We start from the raw sequence: 22,045 nt of genomic DNA, 5'->3' as shown, positions 1-22,045 counted from the left end.
CATGGCTTGCTTCACTCTGTCCTTTCTGCTGCTCCAGAATTTGTTTTGAGGCATTATTTAAAGTTGTTTGGAGGGGTTTTGGGTAGTGCTTAGCCTGCCTTTTCTCCATCATCTTGGCTTTTCTGACAAAATGCATAAGAAATAAAAACATCAAAGTGGTGCAGGAGTAGATTAAGGAAGACTCTAGTTTGAATCCTTCCTCAAATACTTATTAGCTGTGTTATCTTGGTCAAATCATTTAACCCTTGGTGGTCTCAGTTTCCTTATCTGTAAAATGAGGATTAAAAACAGTATCTACCTCAGAAGGTTGTGGCAGTAGCAGTAGAAGCAGCAGTAGCAGTAGTAATAATTACCAATAGTAGAAAGTAGCAACAGCAGTAGTAGCCAGTAGTAGAATAGTAGTAGTAGTAACAACAGTAGTAGGAAGTAGCAGCAGTAGCAGCAGCAGCAACAGGAATAGCAATAGCAGACTTTTTGTAGCACTTTAAGATTTGCAATTCACTTCACAAATATTAGCTCATTTTATTCTCACAACTGTGGTAGGTAGGTAAAACCAATATTTCCCATTTTATAGATAAGGAAATTAAGGCAACCAAAGATTAACTGAGTTTCTCAGGGTCACCCAGCAAGTAAATATCAGAGGTTGGATTTGAACTTAGTGCCAGCACTCAAACCATTTGTACCACCTAGCCATTATAGTGCTAATATATGGAAGAGAGATTGTATTTGTTCTTCTTGATCAAAAATGTATAGATATTTCAAAAAGTTAGAGTTCGATTCAGACTTTAAAGAAGGAAAATCCTTCTAATAATTGGACTTTTCTGAAAGTGAAATTGTCCATTTTGGGAGGGGAAAATCAACAAACCAACTAATTCTTTTCTGGAACTCTTTAAGTGAAAGCTGGTTAACACTTTCTGACAACTGTTATAGAAGAGATACTTGCATAGGTACAAGTTAGACTAGATAACCTCTGAAATACCTTTTGACTCAGATCTGGTGATTGCATTGATAGAAAAACAATCTAGAAGCAACCCAGTTGTGAGTATTTGGGGAATAGTTGAATCAATGCTGGTAAATAAATGTATTATACTATGTGTAAATTATATATGTATAAATAGTATTACATACATAGCTTATATGTATAAATACATTTAAGAATATATTATATAAACATAGTAATATAAAGTAATACAGATATAAATTAATATGTTCTCCATAAATAGTATTATGCCACGAGAAATATCAAAATAAACAGAAATATGAGGAGACTAACATGAAGTGATGCCAACTAAGAAAGCAGAACTAAACAATATTCACAGTGATTAGTAATTAAATAAATAAAATCCTTTGATGTTTTGATTGATTTATCATTATTTTCCAATTTGAGTAGCTCCTAGAAAATGCAAATTAAAATCCATTTATACCTATGTGAATGTGATACTAGAAATCCTTGAGTCTCTCTTTTCCAACCCATCTTCCACACATTTGCTAAATTAAAATTTCTTTTTTATTCAAATTTTCTGTTTATTCAATTTTTCTGTTTAATTTTTCTGTCATAAATATTACAAATCACATTATAAATATTCACAGATTACCCCCATTCCTTGAGCAGTCTATCGTACCAAAGAAAAACAATTAAATTATATAGTGACCTCAACTGAAAGTGCATGCAACATTCTACATCACAGCAAACACCTCACCTCTCTTTTAAATTTTTTTTAATGAACAGAAATTTATTTTCTCTTCTTCCCATTCCACTTTACCAATTAAAAAAAGATAAAAGAAAAATGAATTCCTAGCAAAATGTGCATAGTGAAGCCAAACAAATTCCCTTCTTGGCTATATACAAAATTATAGGTCTCACGTGCACCCTAAATCCTTCATCTCTCTGTAAGGAGGTGGATAGTATGCAACGTAATTTGTCCTCTAGAGTCATGGATGGTTATGCCATTGGTAATAGTTCTTTTGGCTTTCAGACTTGCTTGTCTTTACACTGTTGTACAAGTTTTTCTCCTGGTTGTGCTCATTTCATTTTTCATCAATCAGTTCATAAAAGTGTTCAAAATTGTTCATTTTTATAATCTTGGTATTATAATATAAATTGTTCTTCTGGTCCTACTTCATTGTACATCAGTTCATATAAGTCTTTTGATATCTCTTTGAAATCACCAATTTTCCCTTTTCTTACACCACATTGGCATTGTGTCACATTCATATGCCACCACTTATTCAGCCATTCCCCAACTGAAAAGCATCGTTTTTCTATTTCTTTATCTTTTCTTTTTGGATTACAAGCCTAGTAGTGACAAAACAGGGTCAAGGGGAAAGAATTGTTTAGTAATTTTTTGTGTATACAATTCCAAATTGCTCTCCAGCACAGTTGTGTCCATTCTTGGGTCCACTTAACAGTGCACCAATATGATTGTTTCCATAGCCTCTCCAACATTTATCATTTTCCTTTTATTGTCATCTTTTCAATCTGAGGGACCTCAGAATTGTTCTAATTTGCATTTATCTATGTGGGGTGATTTGGACCATTTAAAAAAAATGAATGGCTATAGATAGCCTAGGTGTCTTTCCTTGATAATTGCCTATTTGTATCCTTAGACCCTTTATTATTTTGGAAGTGTCTCTTATTATTTTATATTTCAACCAGTTTCTTATATATCTTGGAAATGAGAGAAAGAGAAACTTGCTAAAAAGATTTTTTCTGGTTAAATTGTTTTCTTTCTAATCAATTTGTTTTGGATTATTTTGTGCAAAAACTTTTTAATTTTATAAAACCAAAATTAATCCATTTTATCTTCTCTGATCCTCTCCATTGCTCATTTTTTTCATGAACTTTTCTGCTACTCATAGATCTGATAATTTTCTTTCTGTCTTTTTAATTTATCATGTGACTTTTCATAAAAAGGTTATATATCCTTTTGGAACTTATTTTAGTATATGAAGTAAGTGTTGGTGTAAATCTAATTTCTTCGATACCATTGACCAAATTTCTTAGCAATTTTTTTTCTCCCAAGCATTGAGTCCTTATCCTAGTAGCTAGGGTCTTTGTGTTTACTGAATACTGGGGCACAAGTATCATTTGCTTCTGTACGTATGTACAAAATCTATTCCCCTGATCAATCTCTCTGTTTTTTAACGTGTACTAAATTATTTTGATAATAACTGCTTTGCTATGTGGTTTGATATTTGGCACCAAGAAGTCTCCTTTATTTTCACTTTCTTTCATTACTTCCCTTGATATTCTTGACATTTCTTTTTTTTTGTTTCCCTATAAATTCTGGTTTGGGTTTTTTTTGTTGTTGTTTTTTAGTTCTATAAAGTAATCCTTTGGTGGCTTGATTGTTATGGTATTGAATAAATGAATTAATTTAGGTAGTGTTGTCTTTCTTATCACATTGACTCATCCTACTCATAAGCATTAATATTTTTCAAATTATTTAAATCTGTATTTCTGTCAAGAGTGGCTTGCTATTGCATTTATATAGTTCTTGTGTGTATCTTGACAGGCAGACTTCCAAGTATTTTATACGTTCTGTAGTTATTGTAAATAGGATTTCTCTTTTAATCTCTATTTGCTAAGTTTTAATGGCACTACATAGATATGTAAATGATTTGTGTAATCCTATTTTATATCCTTCAAGTTGCTGTGGAGGCAGGTAGGTGCACTCCCTCTTCTTCTCTGCTTTGCAGAATCCCTAACCTCCCTCCAAGGTCATCTCAGTGCTACTTTCCACAGAAGGCCTTTCCTGAGTCCCACCCTCTCCCTAGTTTGTAGCACATCCCTAAAATCACTTTGTATTATCTTTATATACATTTCCTTCTCCCAATAGAACAGAAGTTCTTTGAGGGCTGGAACTATGTATGTCCTTTAAGTCATGTTTTTCAAGTGCCTAGCATAGTGCCTGACCCTTTTTAGACATTTACTAAATGCTTACAGAATGAATCAATGAATTGTGCACTGAGATCTAGCTGATGTTCTTCTGTGAGTCTTCTTCTAGCCCCCTTAATGTTGAGTAGAAGCTAATGGATCAAACAGGTTTCTATTACTTTTCCCTTGGTTCCCCTATGTGACTAGTTGGTCCATCTTTTTTTTTTTTTTTGGTCAAACCTCCCCAGATGACATCTTTTATGCTATTTCTTCTGCATAAAGCTTATTTAGTGTTGTAACCTCATGGGCCCATTTCCTACTCTGAGGGACTCTCCACTTGAATTTTTCAGAGAATGTGATATTCCATAACTGGTAGTCTTTCAGCATGACCAGAAGAACACTTATGCTAGAAAGATAAGCCTTTGTTTCAGAGAGAGCAAAGGCTTATGGGGATTGTATTCTTTAAAACACTGAAAAATTTCCCAAGGGTAATGTAGGTCACTTTAAAAAGATAAGAGCAATAAAACTTGAAAAAAAAATACAGATTCAGAAGGGAACAAGGAAATGAGCCAGATGAAATTTGATAAGTTTCAAACTGCTTCGTTCAAGTTAATAGATGCATTTTAAACTTTTCTTAAACTATGGGAGTTTATTATTTTGTTACTTGTTTTCATCTTGTTTATGCATATGAATTTTTGTGGTTGCAGATGGTTACTGTCATTGCAATAATGATTTTGCTTTTTAATGCTCTGACACAAGGAAGGTTGCCAAACAGGAACATTGTTTTGAAATTTTTCATACTTTGTTTAATAGAAGCAGCTTGTTTCCTAGCCTCTGAGGAATTATATCCCGCATGGGGATTCCAAGATTGGTCAAGGTACTGAGATATTTGCTTTTGTTTTACACACAGAAGGAACTTTCCCATTACTACAAGCCCTGGGTGGAAATAGCCAGTAATTTACCTCTCATGATCGAGAGTCATCAGCTCCGAGTTAGAGTGGATGTGGTAACTTTCACTTTCGATCTTTCTGTCTCTTCTTTCCTGTCTCTACCTCTGTCTGTCTTCACCCTTCTCCCTCTCATCCTTATTTCTCTTTTACTTCCTCTCCACCTCATCTTTCTCTTTTTCTCCCCTTCCCCTTGTCTCTGCTTCTCTCTTCTGTCTTCCTTCTCTGCATTCAGCCCTCAGGGACTTACTGGGTCAATAGAGAGTCTCCATAGTATCTATGTGGGTGTGTGTTTACATATGGGGGTGGGATTCCTACTGCTATTTATTTCACTGTGGGCAAGAAAGGGCCCTCTGTCTCCAATTACCTCTTTTGCCTTAAACTTTCAATACAACAGGTGTTTACCAAGTACCATCTCTATATGAGGCCTGTGCTGGGCACTGGAGGAAATATAAAAATGAAAAACAAGGTACTATATTGCTTTTCTCAGAGGGGAAAAATATATATAAAAATTACTATGACACAAGATAGCATGTGGTAAGGGCAAAAAAGAGTATCTAGGTAAAGTACTAGAAGAAATATAGGGAGGGAGAAACCCAGTGTTGTGCTAGTAAATATCTAACAACCAACTCTCAGCGTATGTGTGTGTATGCATGTAAAATGTAGACTCATGACATACTTTAAGTTTAATATGAATTATTAACACTTTCTTCATCATTCTCTTAAGCCTATATAATCAACAAAATAATAAATCAATGCCTGATTTGTAGCATTTTCCATTTTCCAGGGTGTAAATATTCACACTGAAAATTTAACAATAAACTCTTGAGTACCTTAATGAGCCAGCTCCAGTATAGCACTGGGATCATTTTCACCTGGGGTAATCCTGCCTCAGACACCGTGGGAACCTGTGACAAATAACCTTTTTGACCCTTATTTCCTCACCTATTAAAATGAAAGTGTTTGAGTCAATGGACTTCAAGGTCCCATAAAGTTCTGAATATATGATCCTATGGTCATATGAATCATGGATCTCTTTAAAAGGAATTAAAGGATTTCATTATGGGGGCAGTGTTCTCACAAATTGAAGATAGCCTATAAAAATTCACAGAGATAGGAGAAGTAGGATTAATTAGGGATAAAATTTAGTGTGTATATATGGGAGGGATGGAATATAAAGGAGACTAGAGAGAAATGATTTTGAAAAGGTAGGTTGTAGTCAGATTCTGGAATGCTAGGCTGAGGAGTTTACATTTTTTCCAGAGAGATAAAATGGCTTCATTGAAAGATTTTGAGTAGAGGAATTAGAAGGTCAGATCTACATCTTAGGAAGATTAGTTTTGCAATTGTGTGAAGAATGTACTAGATAAAAGAGAAGTTGGTAGCAGAGATTGCTGATTAAGAGGCTATAAAAATCATCCAGTTGCTCAATATTAAGAGAGCTTCACTGGAGATGGTAGCTAGGTGAGGACAGAGGGGAGGATGGATGATAGGATATTGTGGAGGTAAAAGGAAGAGACCTTAACTGCTGTTTGGAGATGAGGGTGAGGAAGCAGGAAGATTCAAGGTTGTTCGAGAGGCTTTGAGAGAAAACAACAGGAATGCTGATGATGCCATCAGCAGGAATAGGGAAGCTGGTAGGAGGGGAAGATTTGGGACAGGACATAAAGGGTTCAATCTTGTGCATGTTGAGTTTGACATGCCTGTAGAACATCTTGCTGGAGATATCCAGGATACAGTTGGAAATATTAGATTAGAGTTCAGGAGAGAGATTGAGGTAGTGATATATAGCTACAGGATTCATCATCATACAGATAATAATTGAGTCTATGGGAACAGATAGGCTTACAAAGGGAGAAAATAATAAAGATAGAGGGGAGAAGTACCTGTTGTGGTTCAGTTGTTCCTGACTGTGACTCCATTTGGGGTTTTCTTGGCAAAGATACTGGAATGGTTTACCATTTCATTCTCCAGCTCATTTTACAGATGAGGAAACTGAGGCAAATAGAGTTAAATGGCTTGTTCAGGGTCACACATCTAGTAAGCATTTAAGTTGAATTTGAACTCAGGTTTTTATGACTCCAGGTTCAGCCTTCTATCCACTGAACCACCTAGTTGCCCAAGAAGGTAGCTAGAGTGGTTTTTATTAGTCAGGCTAAACCAGGTTAAGAGTGACTGATAGGCCTCAAATGTGTTGGTGAGTTAGGGGGATGTCTATATGAGCAGATGAGAAGAATTTGCTCCAATGGCCATGAAGGTGACTGAAACAAGCATTATAGTGTGCCTAGAGCTTGACCAGACATTGAAGATGCCAAGGCTGTCCACTGCATCTTGGGCCATCACTGTTGATCTTGACTCTTCTTTCCATTGGACTTCGATGACCCTGAAAGAGAGAATGAGGCTGATGACTTTGTGCAACTCTCCATCACTTAAATCCAATTCATGCACAAGTTAAGATATCATCCCAAGATGCCATTGATTCTCCCCCAAAATGAAGGATGAATGACAACAACAGCATGACTGTATGTGTGAAAGGAAATTAAGGAGAGGACAGTTAGACAATGGTAGAGTCTAATTTATCTTCCCCACTTGCCTATTCTGCCTGTACTGCCTGGGGCTACTCCAGGCTGTAGATCAGGGAGGAGGAGATGAAGTAGGTGAACACAGTATTTTTCAGTTTCTCAGCAACAAACCAGGCTTTTTTCCCATCTCCCTTCCTGTCCCACATTTCCCTCTCTTCCTCTACTTTTTCCCCTCTCATCATCTTCCCTCTCTGCCTTTATCAACACCACCACAACCCCTACTGCATTCATTTCCTCCCTTTCCTTTTCTTGGTCCCACTACCAACTCGGTAATTTCTCTTGGACAGATGCCCTTACTAAGCTGTCACCTCCTGAAAGATCATCGAGAACTACACTTGGCCCACTTGCTACTTAGCTTCATTACCATGGGATATGTCTGGCAGGAAGGAGAGAAGAACATTCCTAAGGTAAGAGGTAGGAAGCTTGGACTCTTTTCTTGAAGCTGACCATTAATGGGGCTTAAGCCCCCAAGAGAGATTCCATGCCCCTGTTACTCTCTTTCTCATCACCCAAAGGAGTCTCTTTGGTTTTTGTGTGTTTTCTTGGGGAAACTTGGAGAGGGAATGGGAAGAATAAGAGGGTTAGGGTCCCAAGTGCCATTTATTGAAGTCATCAGATCAGGTTCATTCACCCTATTTTTTGGCCTCCAGAAGAAGAATGATTCAAAGCAACCCCAAGAATTATTAAGAGCATGCTGTTTTTCAAAGCATGTTTACATCTATCATCTCATGTAATCCTCAAAAATCCCATTTGTAAGGTAGGGCTTATATTATCTCCATTTCATAGATGAGGCAGCTGATAGCTGTCTCAAGAGATTAAATGATTTGACCAAAGTTATACAATTAGTAACTGTTATTAGAATCCAGATCTCATGAGTTTTGGTCTAGTGGTCTTACCACTACAGTAACAGCACGCAAAGTCAATAATGATGATGATGATGATGATAACGAGCATTGATAATGTTTGCACATCACTTTACAAGTATTAACTCATTTTAATCATCACAATAACATGGGAAGGTAAATATTATTATTCTCATTTTTGTAGATGAGAAAACTGAGGCAGAGAGAAGTTAAGTGACTTGCCCAGGGTTACAAAGCAAGTAACTGTCTGAGGTCAGATTTGAACTTAGGTCTGCTTGACTCCAGGTCCACCTCTCTATTCATTGTGGTACCTAATTTTCTGCCTGCCCTTACTGTCCTCCTAATTAGCCAACATGCTTCTCAGTTATTCATATATTTAATCTATCCTTTATTCAGCTGCAAAAATAATCTTCTTAAGGACATATTTGTTTGACCATATTATACCTTGTTTAGAAATATTCAGTGGTTCCCTCCCTATTACTTCTTGTATAACATATAGATTCCTCAGCCTGACAATCTAGTCCTTTCAAAATCTGACTTAGAACCATCTTTCTGGTCTGATATTTTATCACTTCCTCTTCTATGTATTATGTTCTAGCCAAATTGGACACGCTTTCCCCTAACCTCAACATTCCATCTCTCACCTCTATGTGTTTGTGTGTTATTCCCTATATACTTGAACTACTCCCACAACACCTTATAGAACTTAAATTTTACTTCAAATCTTAGCTCAGGGCCATCTCCTCCATGAAGACTTCTTTAATTCTCTTATTTGTTAGTGATATCTTCCTCCTCAAATTATCTTATATTTACTATCTGTCTACATATGGTATATCCTCCCAGTACAATAGACATCTCTCTGCGGCAGTGATGGAATAATTTTTGCCTTTATATCCATGGTGCCTAGCATAGCACCTTGTATATAACAGGTACTTAAGTGTTTTTTGCATCAAATTGAAATAGGATCAAGGACCAAGAATTCTACATCTGACAGTAGCAGTGAGGAACATGTTAGAAGTAAACATGGTTATCTTCCATGAATTGATTTCAAACATTGTCTCCCATAATGTCAATATTCAAAACATTGTCAACATCACTGGTGATTCTTCCCTATGCCTTGCCAACCAGTGACCAAGCCTCTTCTATACCCTCCATATTTTCTATGTTCTCCTCTCTCCTTTACTCTAGTAGACATATGAATACCACATGATTGGGTTATTATAATATCTTTCCATCCCTTCTGTTCCCTATTCTTTCACTGGTAAGGATTTCCTTAATCACAGATCTAGTCATTGTACTTCTCTGTTCAAAACCCTTCACTGGTCCCCAGTTGCCCACAGGATAAAAATCTAACTTCTTCACCCAGGCATTCAAGGCCTTCCACTGTCTGTTCAATCCAACCTTTACAGCCTTTTCTCCCTTTCAACATCCCATCATGGGATGGTACATTGGGTAGAGCATAAAAGTTGACGTTAGGGAGATCAGAAATTCAAATCCTGCTTCAAGTACTTCATAGTTCTACTATCCTGGGCAAGTCACTTGACCCCTTTCTGCCTCAGTTATCTCATCTGTAAAATGGGAATAATAACACCTATCTCACAGGAGTTGCTGTGAAAATCAAATGAGATAACAGGTAAGTGTTTTGCAAACCTTAAAGAGCTACATAAATGCTACTTATTATTATCACATTCCAGCTAAGCCTTATGTTTTCATGCCTTTGTGCCCTTGTTAATGCTATTTTCCTTGCTTCCAAGGCCCCAGCCTCCATGAAGCTTTCTTTGATTTGTCCAAATGAGCAACGTTCCTTCTCCCTTTGAACCTCAAGTCTTCTTACTTCCCTCCTGTATTGATCATTACCTTAATTCCATGATCTGTGTACCATTAGATTGTCAGCAACTAGAGAAGAGAGACTCCCCCCACCCTTTCTTTGTATACTCAGTGCTTAGGGCAGTGCCTGGAGCATAGAAGGTCAATAAATGTTAATTGACTGACTGCATATCTCACCTCTTCCTACTAGACTATAATTGTTATTGGAACTTTTTACAAATAGATACAAAGCTGTAGCTCTTTCCCAAGTAGTCTTTGCCACTTCTAGGCCATCTCAGGAATATCTTCCCCTCGTTGTAAAGTAGCACTGATTTCAGAGTCAGAATATTAACTCAGCTCTGACACTTGCTGACGATGTGACCTTGATCAAATCAAGAATCCTAGAATGACCATAGTTCAGAGTAAGAAAGGACCTCAGCATCTGCTAGTCAGACACATACCTGGAAAAGGGTTGTTACTACAGTGTATCACTAAAAGATCACCCACCCTCTTCCTAAGCACCCCTAATGAGGGCAAACCCTCTCAGTCTATCAACTGTGTGTGTAAAGGATTATGCTAGGAGGTAGGAGGGGTGCAGACCTTAGATAATCCTTGCCCCTTGCTTTTAAAGAGATCACAATGAGATGGGAATGTTACTGGTACAAGAGATGGATTGGAAGTGGGAGAGGGTGAAGGTAGAGTGAAGTTTAAGAAGTTGTCCAGTAATAGTCCAAGTTGATGATCAAGAGGACCTGAACTAGTATGGGGTGTGTGTGTGTGTGTGTGTGTGTGTGTGTGTGTGTGTGTGTGTGTGTGTGTGTGTGTGTGTGTGTATGTGACATAGAGAGACAGAGACAAACACACACACACACACACACACACAGACAGAGAGAGACAGAGAGGTGGGAGATAATTGTTTCCATGTATTAAGCTGAAATAGCTTCCTTTCAAATTCTTTCTACCTCTTGTTCCCAATTATTCCCTTTAGGACCTAAAGGGAGCAGATTTAATTCTAACCTAGATTGCCCCCAGCTGCTAATGGGAGCCCCCACAATAACGTCCCACAAGGTTTCCAGACTGTACATCTGCCTATGTCTGTGTCTAACAGGTTCTGCCGAGAAACTTGGCCCTTCCCTTTGTGGAAGTCTCTCGGACCTTGGGTCTGCCTCCCATCCTGGTGCACTCAGATTTAGTCCTAACAAATTGGAAGAAAAAGGATCCAGATGGGTAAGTCTGGTAGCAAATATCCCTGGGATGGAAAGAAATGAAATCCAGTTAGAGATGGAAATTTGTGAACATAAATCCTTGCAGAACCTTGGTCTACTCAGCAAAGAAGTTACCTAGGGAATGATGGGCTTGCCTGGTGGTGTGGATGAGAGAGAGAGAGAAAGAGAGAGAGAGAGAGACAGAGAGACAGAGATACAGAGAGAGAGAGAGACAGAGAGACACAGAGAGACAGAGAAAGAGAGAGAGAGAGAGAGAGAGAGAGAGAGAGAGAGAGAGAGAGAGAGAGAGAGAGAGAGCTTTAGTAGAAATAAAAGAGTAAAATGATTATGAGCCTTCAAGTACTCATCATAGTAAGAGATTGTGATTTTACGGACTCAAAGACTGGCAGATCTCCATGTTCTTTGTTTTCTACCATCTTGGCATAAGGTACTGTCCTGGGGGCATTTCCCTCAGAAATCCTTGTTGCTAGATAATTTCTTGACCCAGATGAACAGACAAGATGTACCCTGGGGCCCCAGTAGGCACCTTTGTTCATGGTGTTCCCTATATCCATATTTGGATATTTGATATTTGGAGTGACAAGTCCAGAAGCCAATCCCTCAGCCCTTGTACCAGTCCTAGAAAATAGGGTCCTACATTAACTGGTTCCTCTCTCCATCTTTTTCTCCCTACTTGCATTCTGCTCCCCTTATTCTTGTGATCCAGTTTTTATTTGCTCATGAAGAGGTTGCATGAGTTGAATTCATACCTCATCTTTCCATTTGGCTGGAACCAATTGTATTTTACAGAATCAAAACTTCAAATGGTGCAAATTCAAATACATGGGACTACTTCCTGTGATTCATTGCTTGCATTAGTCATGGTCATCATAAACAGGGAGATGCAAATCACATATAATTTGGGGGAAGGGAAGTCATTAGCAGATTCAGAGACCTGGAAAAAACTCATGGAAAATGAACTTGAGCTCATTTCTGAAGGAAACCCTGTGTTCTGGGAGATGAGGAAGGCGATTACCATAACTATAGCCCCTCTATGGGCTTGTGCTCTCAGAGTTCCCTTTCTGCTCCCAATCCTGTCCACTATGTTTTACTCCTCCTAAACCTAGTCTTTTTCCATACTGTAACCTCCAGTACTTGCAACCCTCTCTCTTCTCCCAGATTAGTACACTATTCTGTCTTCACTTTCCTTTCTTAAATCATGACCCTTTTGTTTTCTAGTCAAATGGCACAATCTATACCTTTTAAGCCCCTGCTCCCTAGTCCTACTGACAATTCTTCTTGACCCCATCTCTGTCCTTACCCATTTTAAGGCAAGATGGGATAGAGAGCTGGCCTTAGGGTCACGAAGACCTGAGTTCAAATCCCCTTTGTGATATATACTGGCTGTTTGACCCTGGGCAAGTTATTTTACTTCTCAGGCCCTCACACAGTTTTCTAAGAGTATAAGACAATAGCAGGGGAGATGATAAGCTACACTGGCAGAAGGAGTTTCTTCACCGGGAGTTCCCTAAATAAATGAAATCACAGGTTGAGCCATACAAAATAAATGCACATTCTCATGACTCTCACCAGCTGGGGTTATTCATGGAATTGACCTCTCTCTAGATTTCTAGAGGAGGTAATCTATAGATTGAGGGTGAATGACTTAAGTCAGTGGTATCATTTCCCAAGAGAGTTATACCATTCATTTAGGGTGATAATCTATTCCCCTAGACTTTAAATTCCGAACCTAGAAGTGCCAGGGCAAGGCTAAGACAGTTGCTTTTTTGCAAACGTGTATTTTGAAGTAAACTAGTATAGCTCAAACTTTGATCACCACCTGGTGGCTTTCACAAGTATGGCACCCTGCAGCAGCTTTCAAGGGGAAGCTAAGTGGTACAGTGAATACAGCACCAGGTCTGGAGTTAAGAAGATCTGCGTTCAAATGTGACCTCAGGCACATACTAGCTGTGTGACCCTGGGCAAGTCACCCAACCCATATTTGCCTCAAAATACTGGAGAAGGAAATAGTAACCCCCTCCAGCTTCTTTGCTAAAAATCTCATGGACAGCTCTATGAGGCCATGAAGAGTCAGACATAACTGAATGGGTGAACAAGTAGCTTTCAAGGCACCCCTCTAATATAAGCATTTTGGAACCTCTCTGATTCCACTTTCTCCTCCCCATCTCTGTGTTTCTGTTTCTTTTTGTCTATCTCTCTATCTCTGTCTGTTTCTCTGTCTCTGTTTCTATCTCTGACTCTTCCTTTTTTTTCTCCCCCTCCTTCCCATCTATCACAAACACATACATACTCTCAATCCATTTCTTTATCAACAGCTTCCTGCTGGATTTCTCTACCTGGTATTCCACTGGCATCCTAAACTGAAAATATCCAAATTGGAAATGGAAATCTTTCCCTCTCAACCCATCTCTAGTTCGAACTTCCCTATTTCTAGGGAGGGTGCTACTAACCTCCACTGTCAGATCTTGTTGATTCTGCCTCCATACTATTCATTCCTTTTTCTTCCTCTTTTCCCCAACCAAGAAATCATTACTCTTAGTCAAATTTACTCACATTCAAATCCTCATTTGGATTATTCTGTTACACTGCAAACTGACCTCCATGTTCTGAGTATTTCCCTTCTCCAATTCATCCTCCAAGTAACATCCAAGTTAAACATCAAGTTTGACCATTATTCCTCTGTTCAAAAGCTTTCAATGGCTCCCTCTTGCCTCAAGGATAAAGCACAAACTCTTCATGGTATTTCAGATTTTCCACTATCTGCCTTCATCCTACCTTTTCAGCCTAATTTTGTCTCTTCTGTATTCCAGCTGTACAGGACTAGTAAGTGACTTACTTAGAACTCAATTTGATGCTAAATTTACATATAAAACACCCTTAGTTCCACGAGGAAAGTGTTGCTTGCTCTAGAAGGAATTTAGATGCTGCAGAATGCCATATTAATTCTAACCACCAGGTGGCAATCAAAGCTTGAGCTATGTTCTCATAATTTGTAATTTGCAAAAAAAAAAAAAACCCCAAACAACTCTTTTTTTGCAAAATTTTGCAAAACTTTGCAATTTTGCAAAAAAAAAAAAAAAAATTGCAAAAACCACCTTTGTCCAAGCCTTGTCCCCAGAATTCTTCACTTAAAGTCTAGGGACATTCATTAATTCCATAAAAAACAATTCTCAAAACTTTCTAGCTCATCAATTTTAGTCAAGTATATTCAGTAAATCCTCAACTGGCCTCACTTTGTGTTAGTTCTGGTAACAATCAGCTTCAACTCATGGATTTTGCCTAGAAAAGGCTTCAGCAGGCTGGAGTTGGAAATGCCTTGAGGTGTCTACCAGGCAATTGACTCCATGTCTCTTCCTGAAAAGTAGGAGACACATGCTGTTAACTGCTGCTCTCCTATGTAGTACTGGAATACACATACTGATACTGTCAGTTCCTATGACCTGCTCATCCACTCTGCCTCAGCTACAGAGAACAAGCCCTCGATCTTGCCATCGTCTGCAGATGTTTCACTTCCATATTCGTTAACTCTAATATAGCTTTATCTGATTATAATATTTTATAATTCTTTCTTTATGCCTTACAACACATAACCCTACTCTACAAACTCATTGTAATCTCCATTTTCTCTACTTGCTCCACTCTTAAAGTCTTTCTTACACCATCACTCTTGCACTGGCTACACTTTCGTCCCTTCCCTATCTTAACTCCTTGGGGAAACAGACTCAATTCACATTATTCTCAACTCTTCAACCCCATACCACTTGCCTTATTGCTGACTAGCCAAACCCCAATTTTGGATCATTCCTACAATCTTCCTCATTCACTCCTATCCATATACTGGCCTATGGAAGTAGAAGAAATTGAAAAATTTTGTTGATTAGGTCCACTACAAATCGCCAATCCTTCTGGCCTCTCTAATAGATTTAATGTCCCACTATTTACAATGGTTTTTCCAAACCTATTCATGTCTCTTCCAAACTCCTGTGACACCCTTTCCCCTCAGTCATTCTGCTGAAGATTTCCTCTCATATCTTGCACAGAAAAGAATTGAGAGGCCATTTGCCATGAGCTCTGTTTTCTTGCTTCTTCCTCATTTCACTTTACTGAGACATCTTACTCCACTCTCTTTTCCTTTGTTGTTTACCCCTTGTTTTCAGAGAACCAGAGCCATCATGGGGTGATGGCTCGACATGCCTGTGAATTGGATTTAAGTGAGACAGAGTTGCTGATGAAAAGATTCCCTTTCTCCTTGACAAGGCCAGCCTATGTATGTGCACATTTGATCCCATCTCCTTCTGTTTGCTCTAGTAGATTACATCCACTATATCCTCTCTATCTCTTTCTCTCAATTTCTGTCTCTCTTTATTTTTGTCTGTCTCTATCTCAATCTGCTTTTTCTCAATCTCTCTCTCTCTCTCTCTCTCTCTCTCTCTCTCTCTCTTTCTCACCTTTTGCAGAGGCTCTTTCCCCAGCTCTCTGAATCTAGGCACTAGCCAAGCCCTGTAAAAAAGAACTATGTAAATGTGTGTGTGTGAGAAAGAGGGAGGGAGTATATTTGATTACTGCATTCAGTAGGTACTTAATATATATGTTTGTTAAACTAAATTCCTGATGTTTTCTTTCCTTTTATCTTTTTGACCAATACCTGAAACCTGAATAGACCACTGGAAATCAGGTAATTACCTTACTCTACATTTCTATGTCTATGTTCAACTTTACATTGTACAAAGCACTTTCTTGTCCATTATGTTCTTTGATCTTCACAACAACTAGGTGTCATTATCCCCGTTTTACAAATGAGGAAACTAAGAGAGAGGAATAACTTTTAGCAATATGGGGTGGGGGGACAGTCATGCCATATTTTACCCTACTATATTATGTTTGGATCTGAATGCCCCAGTTTAGCAAGGATAGTGACAAGTTTGAAAATGACTAGGGTTGGGCAATCAAAATGGTGAAGAACCTTGAGTCTGTCAAATAAACCCTGACTGTAGAAAGCAGAGATGTTTAGCTGGTGAAGAGAAATGGGGTTAATGGGGAGGTGTCTCTGCTTAAGTAATTGATGAGCTGTCCTATGGAAGAGTGATTAGACGGGTTTTGGTGACCCCAGAAAACAAAACTAGGAACAATGGTCAGAAATTAAAAACAACAAAAACAAATTTAAGTTTGGTGTAGGAAAAACTTTCCAGCACAGTTATTTTAAAAAATGGAATGGGCTTCTTTAGAAGGTAATAGTTTGGACCTCAGTGACCATTTGTCAGGTGTTTTGTCAGGATTTTTTTTTTAGAAGAAGCTAGGTGGTACAGTGGATAGATCCCAGAACCTGGAGTCAAGAACACCTGAATTCAAATCTGGACTCAGACACTCACCAGCTATGTGACCTTCGACAATAGACTTAACCTCTGCCTGCCTCAGTTTCCTCCTCTGCAAAATGGGGATGATAACTGCCCCTATCTCCCAAAGCTGTCATGAGTATCAGATAATTTTTGTAAATTGTTTTGTAAAACTTAAAGAGCTATATAAATGTTAGAATTATTTGGAATAGAATAATTATTAGGAATTATTTCAAATAGATTCATAGTTATTGTTATTGGTAAAAGGCTTAGATGGCCATGGATGTCCCTCCCACTTCAAAATTCTGAGATCCTGAGCTTTTGGATAGTCTTGAGAAGCCGCAGAAATGTCAGACTCGGGAAGAAGAGAAAGGGGGAAGGAGAAGGTGCCTTGCTCTCTGAATATATGATTTTTTTTCTTAAGGAACCTGGACACCATTATCTCACTTCCAGGAGGTGAGAGTCTGAAGGGTTTTGTCCTAGTGACCCTTTTGGTGGAGAAGGCTGCAGTGCCTGGGATTAAGGTACTTCCCCAATCAGACCTTTACTCTCTCTGTAGATGTCAGCCTAGTAGCTTCTTTTAGCCCTAATCCCTGACATCTACAATTTGCCTTTCCAATATTCTCTGCCAACTTCTGGCAATTACTTATGACCACTGAGAGAAACAAGAGTCAACTTCTTAGTGATTTTGCCTTCCATTGAACTAACGCACTGAAACTCATGTGATGTCAGAATTGGAAGGGACCTTAGGACACAAGAGTGTTATACAGAATAATATGACTGGATGGGACCTTACAATATAGGATGTTAGGAGAGAGGACACAGTGTGGCAGAACTGGAAGAGATCTTTGAAATGAAGTTAACCTCAATTTTACAAGGGGAAGAAACCTAAAGAGTTCATACTTCTAGCAGCATAGATCTAGAGCTAAAAGAAGCCTCCAATTCCTTCATTTTACAAATAAAGAAAATGAGGCAGGGGGTAGGATGAGCGAGATACCTTGCAAGAGGTCACTTAGATAGTAAAAGTCAGAGATAGGATCACAGAGTAAGTCAGTGGTATTTAGAGCTAAACAATAGAGTTCAGGACAAAACGTGCTGGACTTGCTTGGCGGATATGGGTTCAATCCCAGGCTTTGATACTTAATATCTGTGTGACTTTTAATAAATCACTTAGAATCTCTAAACCTCAGTTTCCTGATCTACAAAATGGTGGGGTTGGATCAGTTTACCTGTAAGCTTTCTTCTACCTCTAAATGTATGCCCCATGAGCCTAGGATTCTTAGACTATTATTCTTTGTATCCAGCTATAAACTCACTGCCCCAACTCAAGTTTAATTTGTTTAATTCCATTTTCTTTTCAACCAGGAGGGAGGCATATGAACACATTTCTTAGTGATACAAGGGAACACAAGATACAAGAAACTAGTTTCATACTTGACTTCAGTTTCAGGAGTAACGATTTATCCCTCATCCGCCCTGTTGTATATTGCTTTCAATGACTAACTCTCCTATGGGAGGGGCTCGTGTGCTGGAGCTACTTTGAACTGATTATTAAATTTTCAATGTGAGCATTTACGTGTCAGAAAATACTATAAATTAGGGTGTGATTTATTGCTTTCTTGATTTTCTAGACTTAAGAAAGTGATGGTGAAAATGTTAATAATGAAGGTTAAACTTAAAAATGTGTCATGGGTTTTCAGAAAACCATTGTTAAACTTCTGCCAGTACATCCCTGTTAATTAGCTATCCTGTCTCTTCATCTAGATTTTAAGTTCTGTGACGGCAGAAACTATACTTATACTTTCTTGAATTCTCCTTATCTCCTAAGATAATACCTTCTATATACATTCAAAAAACTTTTGTTGATTGAGAAATAAAACTGGTCCTAGTTTAACTTGGAATAGGGTATTGGATAGTAGAGTGAACACTAGAATTGACTGAAGATGATTTGAATGAAAGCTCCATTTACTATTTCTATAATCTGGGGTAATCATTGAATCCCTTGATTCCTTTCATCAGTAAATTTAAGGTGCTGATTAAATGATCTCTAATTTTCCTTCTAACTCTAAAATTACTTAACCCCGTCCTTCATCCCATGATCTACATAGAGTATTTCCCAGTTTCATTCCATTCCCTAAGCATGCTCTCTGCAGACAGACTTCCCCTGGCCACCTTCCTTACAACCCCCCCCAAAACGCTTTGAGGTGACATAATATAGAGATTATATAGAGATTTATATAGAGAGATATAGAGATTTAGAGTTGACAATAGCTCTGTGATGTAGGAAGAACTTTTATTATTTTCACCACTTTACAGATGAGAAAACAGACTTAGAGATATAAAGGTTTATCCTGCCATCTAGTGGTTAATCTGGGACCAGATTCTGGGTCTTCTGACCACTGAAAGTTCTCCTTAAATTTATTTCCAGTTTGGATTTAATGAAGCCTTTCCTGAGGTCATTGGCTGTTAGCGTTCTCTCCCAATATTATTTACTTATTATTTTTATTGCTATATACTTAATTGTATTTCTCTGTATGGTCTTTCCCATTAGAGCATAAAATCCTTCAGGGTAGGGATTATTTCATTTAAGACTTTGTATCTTCAGCTAGATCCAGAACCTGACCCACAGCAGGGGCTTAATAAGTGTTTGTCTATTGAATGACTTGACCATTCAGGCTGTTCAAGTTCTACTTGGAAGGGACACAATTCTCAGTGAAAACAGTCATCGTCCATATACTTACCATGCAATATTTTGTAGGATTTGGCTAAATGCCAGAGCCAGCTACTGAACTGAGTGCTTCATGAGGGCAGGACTGGTATCTTATTTAATCTTTGTGTCCTCCCAGAACCTGATACAGAAGCCTGAACCTAGTAGACATTTAATAGATGTTTGTTAAAGTTGAATGAGAGTGGTTCGGAACCAAGTCAGCAGATAGGAAGAAGCAATATAGCTGAGCTCCAACCACAGAACTCCTCTAAACACATCTAGAAAATTTTCTAGACAGAATCCTGATGAGGAAGTCTAGAGAAAGTGATAGCAAATCCTTTGTTCAGCCCAGGTCAGCAGAGGGAGATAGAAAGGAAAGCCTGAGAACACTCAGGACTGGATTGGGCCAGGAGCACAGTGTATGTGAACACTCCAATGCTCTGAGAAAGGCTGCACTCCAGGGCAAGAGGAGATCCCAGACCTACGCTAGAGCACTGCCAGAACTGTATGAGGGCACTGTGTCATGGACAGGTAGCAACTGGCAATTTTGTCACCCTCTCCTCAGTTCTGGGTCACAGACCTAGAGGAAACTGAGGAGATTTGCACACAGGGGTGATGTTCCTCAGTAGGGAAGGCCTACACAGTGCATAGAAAAAGGAGGAAGTTCAGAAGCCAGAATTAGCAATGGCTTGTTTCAACTGAGAAGAGCAGAGCAGGGTCTCAGTTTCAGCATCTAGCTAGACCTGCAGCAGAAAAATACCAGGGTGGGAATCTCAAACCAAAGGGAGGTCTATGGTTTTGTCACTGAACCAGCAAAACTTCCTAACTGACTGAAAGGAACTGAGTTTAGCAGCAGTCTCCTCTTGCTCAGAACCAAACCCAAGTCAGGAACTTGCAGAGGTCAGACCAGAATGGCAGTGATCAAACTTTTCCCTAGATCAGACCACTTTGAGAACATTGAAATCTTACAGGTCCCAATCTATAAGTGGGAACCAAAAGTAACCGAACCCTCAATATCCCAAGAAAGCAATGAGTTACTGTGGCATCAGGGATGCTCAAGACATAAATATAGAAGAAAATTACTCCCTACCATCTATAAGCAAAGTCTCAAAGAAAAACCCAACTTGGACACAAACTAGAAGTCTTGGAAGAGAATTCCTGGAACTATTTCTGGTAGCATGAGTTTAAAAAGCTCTTTTAAATAAGTGAAGTGAGAGCACTTGAAAAAATTGAGAAATAAATGAAAAATATGGAAGAAAAAATTGGAAAGGGAACCAGCAGCTTGACATAAGTACAAAACCTTACTTAATCAACAAACTCCCTGAAAATTAGACAACAAATAGAAGCCAATAACTCCATGACAGAACAAAAAATATTCAAACAAAGTCAAAAGGCTAGAAAAATAGAAGAAAATATGAGATTTGTAAAAACAAATGACCTGAAAAATGAATTGAGGGGGAAAAACTTACTCATTGCATTATTTGAATGTCATGACCAAAAAATCAAAATTACCTCAAACCTTATATTTTAAGAAAACTTAAAAGAAAATTATCCACATCTCTTCAAAATAGAAGTTACAGTGGAAATAGAAAGGACCCATCAGCCACTTTTTGAATGAATGAAAAATGAAAACTCTAGAAACATCACAGCCAAAATCCAGAGTTTCCAAATCAAAGAAAAAAATACAGCAAATAGAAAGAAAAAATTCAAGTACTGAGGAACCACTGTAGAATCACCCATGATTTGGTAGCCACCTCTCTGAAGGAGCAGAGAAGTTGGAATATGATATTCCAGAAGGCAAAGGATATGTATGAGCTTACAGCCAAGAAGACCTTTCCCAGTGAAACTGAGTGTAATGCTACAGGGGAGAAAATAGATCTTTAATGAAACACAGGATTTCCAAGCATTCCTGATGAAAAGACCAAGATTCATAGAAACTTTCATGTTCAAACATAGGAGTGAAGAAAAACATAAAAATATAAGTATGAATTAACAGTGGCAACTGGCTAAATGAGAACAAATCTCTTACATTCAAATATGGGGAGATGTTACACGAGTCCCCTCTGAATTCTACCATCATCAGGGGTCATAGAGACAGTTCAATTTAATAAGACCTGGGAGTGGTTCCATTATGTCTTAATTATTTAAGAGAAGAGTGGAAAGAAAGAAGAAGAATACATTGGTTAGGGCAAAAGAAGAGAGGAAGTTTAGGGAAAATGATCTCATAATATAAACAAAGAATGGGGGAAGGAGCTGATACTTTAACCTCATTCTCATCTAATGTAAGTAAGAATATTCATACACAGAGTTGGGAACAGAGATACTTCTCATCCAATACACAAATAGGAAGGAAAGGGGAGAAGGGAGTAGGGAGAATTAGAGGGAAGGTAGATTAAAAGACATATTAACCCTAAGCAAGAAAAAGCTACAAGAATATACAAAAATATTTACAGTTCTTTTGAGGTGACAAAGAATGAGAATCTGAAGGCATGCCCATCAATTAGAGAATGGAAGGGCAAGTTATTGTATGTAAATACGTTGAAATTCGACTGTAGTATAAGAAATGATGAAAGGATAGCTTCGAAGCTTCAGAGAAAACTTAGAAGATTTATATGAACTGATACAGAGTGAGCTGAACAAAACCAGGACGATAATTTATACAGTGATAGCAATTTCATAAAGGCAAATGACTTTGAAAGAATTA

At 38.3% G+C, this 22,045-nt stretch overlaps 1 protein-coding gene across 6 annotated transcripts in view; it reads left to right on the top strand.

The window, feature by feature from the left end:
• Positions 1-22,045, top strand: part of IDO2 (indoleamine 2,3-dioxygenase 2) — a 137,402-nt gene that overhangs the window by 36,377 nt on the left and 78,980 nt on the right. For 3 of the 6 annotated variants that reach the window (XM_072635108.1, XM_072635109.1, XM_072635107.1), the window contains exons 2-6: positions 4,788-4,883; positions 7,694-7,813; positions 11,184-11,302; positions 15,962-15,976; positions 17,059-17,158. In XM_072635108.1, coding sequence (XP_072491209.1) covers positions 4,788-4,883; positions 7,694-7,813; positions 11,184-11,302; positions 15,962-15,976; positions 17,059-17,158 — 450 coding nt within the window. Of the gene's footprint in view, positions 1-4,690; positions 4,755-4,787; positions 4,884-7,693; positions 7,814-11,183; positions 11,303-15,961; positions 15,977-17,058; positions 17,159-22,045 lie in introns of all 6 variants that reach the window. The other 3 variants (XM_072635111.1, XM_072635110.1, XM_072635112.1) reach the window with 3 other exon arrangements.

This window comes from Notamacropus eugenii, chromosome 1 (genome assembly GCF_028372415.1).
Source record: "Notamacropus eugenii isolate mMacEug1 chromosome 1, mMacEug1.pri_v2, whole genome shotgun sequence".
NCBI classification, from domain to species: domain Eukaryota; kingdom Metazoa; phylum Chordata; class Mammalia; order Diprotodontia; family Macropodidae; genus Notamacropus; species Notamacropus eugenii.
This window is presented reverse-complemented; position numbering and strand designations above follow the sequence as displayed.